General features: G+C 47.1%; 1 protein-coding gene across 2 annotated transcripts in view; it reads right to left on the minus strand.

Annotated features, from left to right (window-relative positions):
* Positions 1-157: 157 nt before the first annotated feature.
* SMOC1 (SPARC related modular calcium binding 1) overlaps positions 158-1235 on the minus strand; it is a 140362-nt gene continuing 139284 nt past the window's right edge. The window contains exon 12 of one of the 2 annotated variants that reach the window (XM_011383601.1): positions 158-549. In XM_011383601.1, coding sequence (XP_011381903.1) covers positions 533-549 — 17 coding nt within the window. In that variant the 3' untranslated portion in view covers positions 158-532. The remainder of the gene's footprint in view (positions 550-1235) is intronic. The other variant, XM_011383608.1, reaches the window with a different exon arrangement.

Here is a 1235-nt window from a genome sequence, read left to right on the forward strand (position 1 = left end):
GGACTCCCCTGCATACGCACCCAGGGGGCAGTTTCCAAACAACATGCAGGTGGGGTGGGGGTAGAGTCCTGGTTTCTAGAAAGCTGGGCCATCTCTCCAGAGCTCCCGCAACCCAGAGCAGGGAGAGGGAAGGGAATAAACAAACAGAAATGCTGACGCCTGTACAAAAGAACTATACAATTTACATATATATTTATGTACAGTATATAAATCTCTTTCTTCTCAGTCCCAACAACACCCTCCCCCACAAAAAAACCTAAAAGTTGTCAGTAGCAGATCCAAAAACTTACAATAAAAGAGAATAAACAGTCTTTCTTCCCTTTCCTTTTCCCACTGTGGTATTAGATATTGGTGTTTACAAATGAAACCAAAAAGAAGAAAACACACAAATAAGACTTATTAAAAGTGCAAACACGGTGGGCTTCACTTATGTTACGTGGGATGTGGCTGGGCCGTGGGCAATGTAGCTCAGGTGTCTGATGATCTGTCCTGCCTCCCTGGTCTTTCCACCTGCCCTTTGGTTTTCTGCTCCTTAGACGAGGCGTCCTACTGAGAAGGGAAGGTACATAAGCAAGAAGAAGTTAGAGTTGGGTTTATGAAAAAATCCAACTACATTTATCTATTTCCCCAAAAGAGCGGCCTTTTCCACCTGCTGTTAGACATGGGTCTGGGCCAGACACAGTTGGCCTAGACTTGCAGGTAAACCCACGTTTCACCAGCCTCTCCTTTACCACAGGAGGCATCTCAGAGGCAACCGGGACAAGTTTGGCATTTCAGAGAACTAGGCTTTGCCTTGTAAGCACATTGAGGGTGTGCACCCTGCACAAACCATACTTCTCCCAGGTGCCAGCCTTTCAACCTGGGGCAGAAGTGGCAGGTGCTTGTTTACAGGTGGGGATGGCAGGATCCTCATAGCACTAACCAATCTTTCTTTTGTGTCCTCAGGAAAAAATGTGAAAATTGAAGGCTAGATAACTTGTCCAATCCCTCCACTCCCGCTACACTACTAAAGCTGCATGAGGGGTCCCAAAGATGGGACCCCAGAAAGAAGCCAACTTACTGAATGGGTTTGTGCCTGCTCGTTTTCCCTTGGAAAAGCTTCCAAGACTACCACCTGCAACAAATAGGAACATATGACACTCGAGCGGCCTCGACCCAGAGTGCTGGTAGTTTCTTCTATACCTGGGTCCCTGTCCCCTCTAACCTCTAGTATGAAGAGTGCACTTGGGGAAGAG

Source organism: Pteropus vampyrus, unplaced genomic scaffold (genome assembly GCF_000151845.1).
Source record: "Pteropus vampyrus isolate Shadow unplaced genomic scaffold, Pvam_2.0 Scaffold15, whole genome shotgun sequence".
In the NCBI taxonomy this organism is placed as follows: Eukaryota; Metazoa; Chordata; class Mammalia; order Chiroptera; family Pteropodidae; genus Pteropus; species Pteropus vampyrus.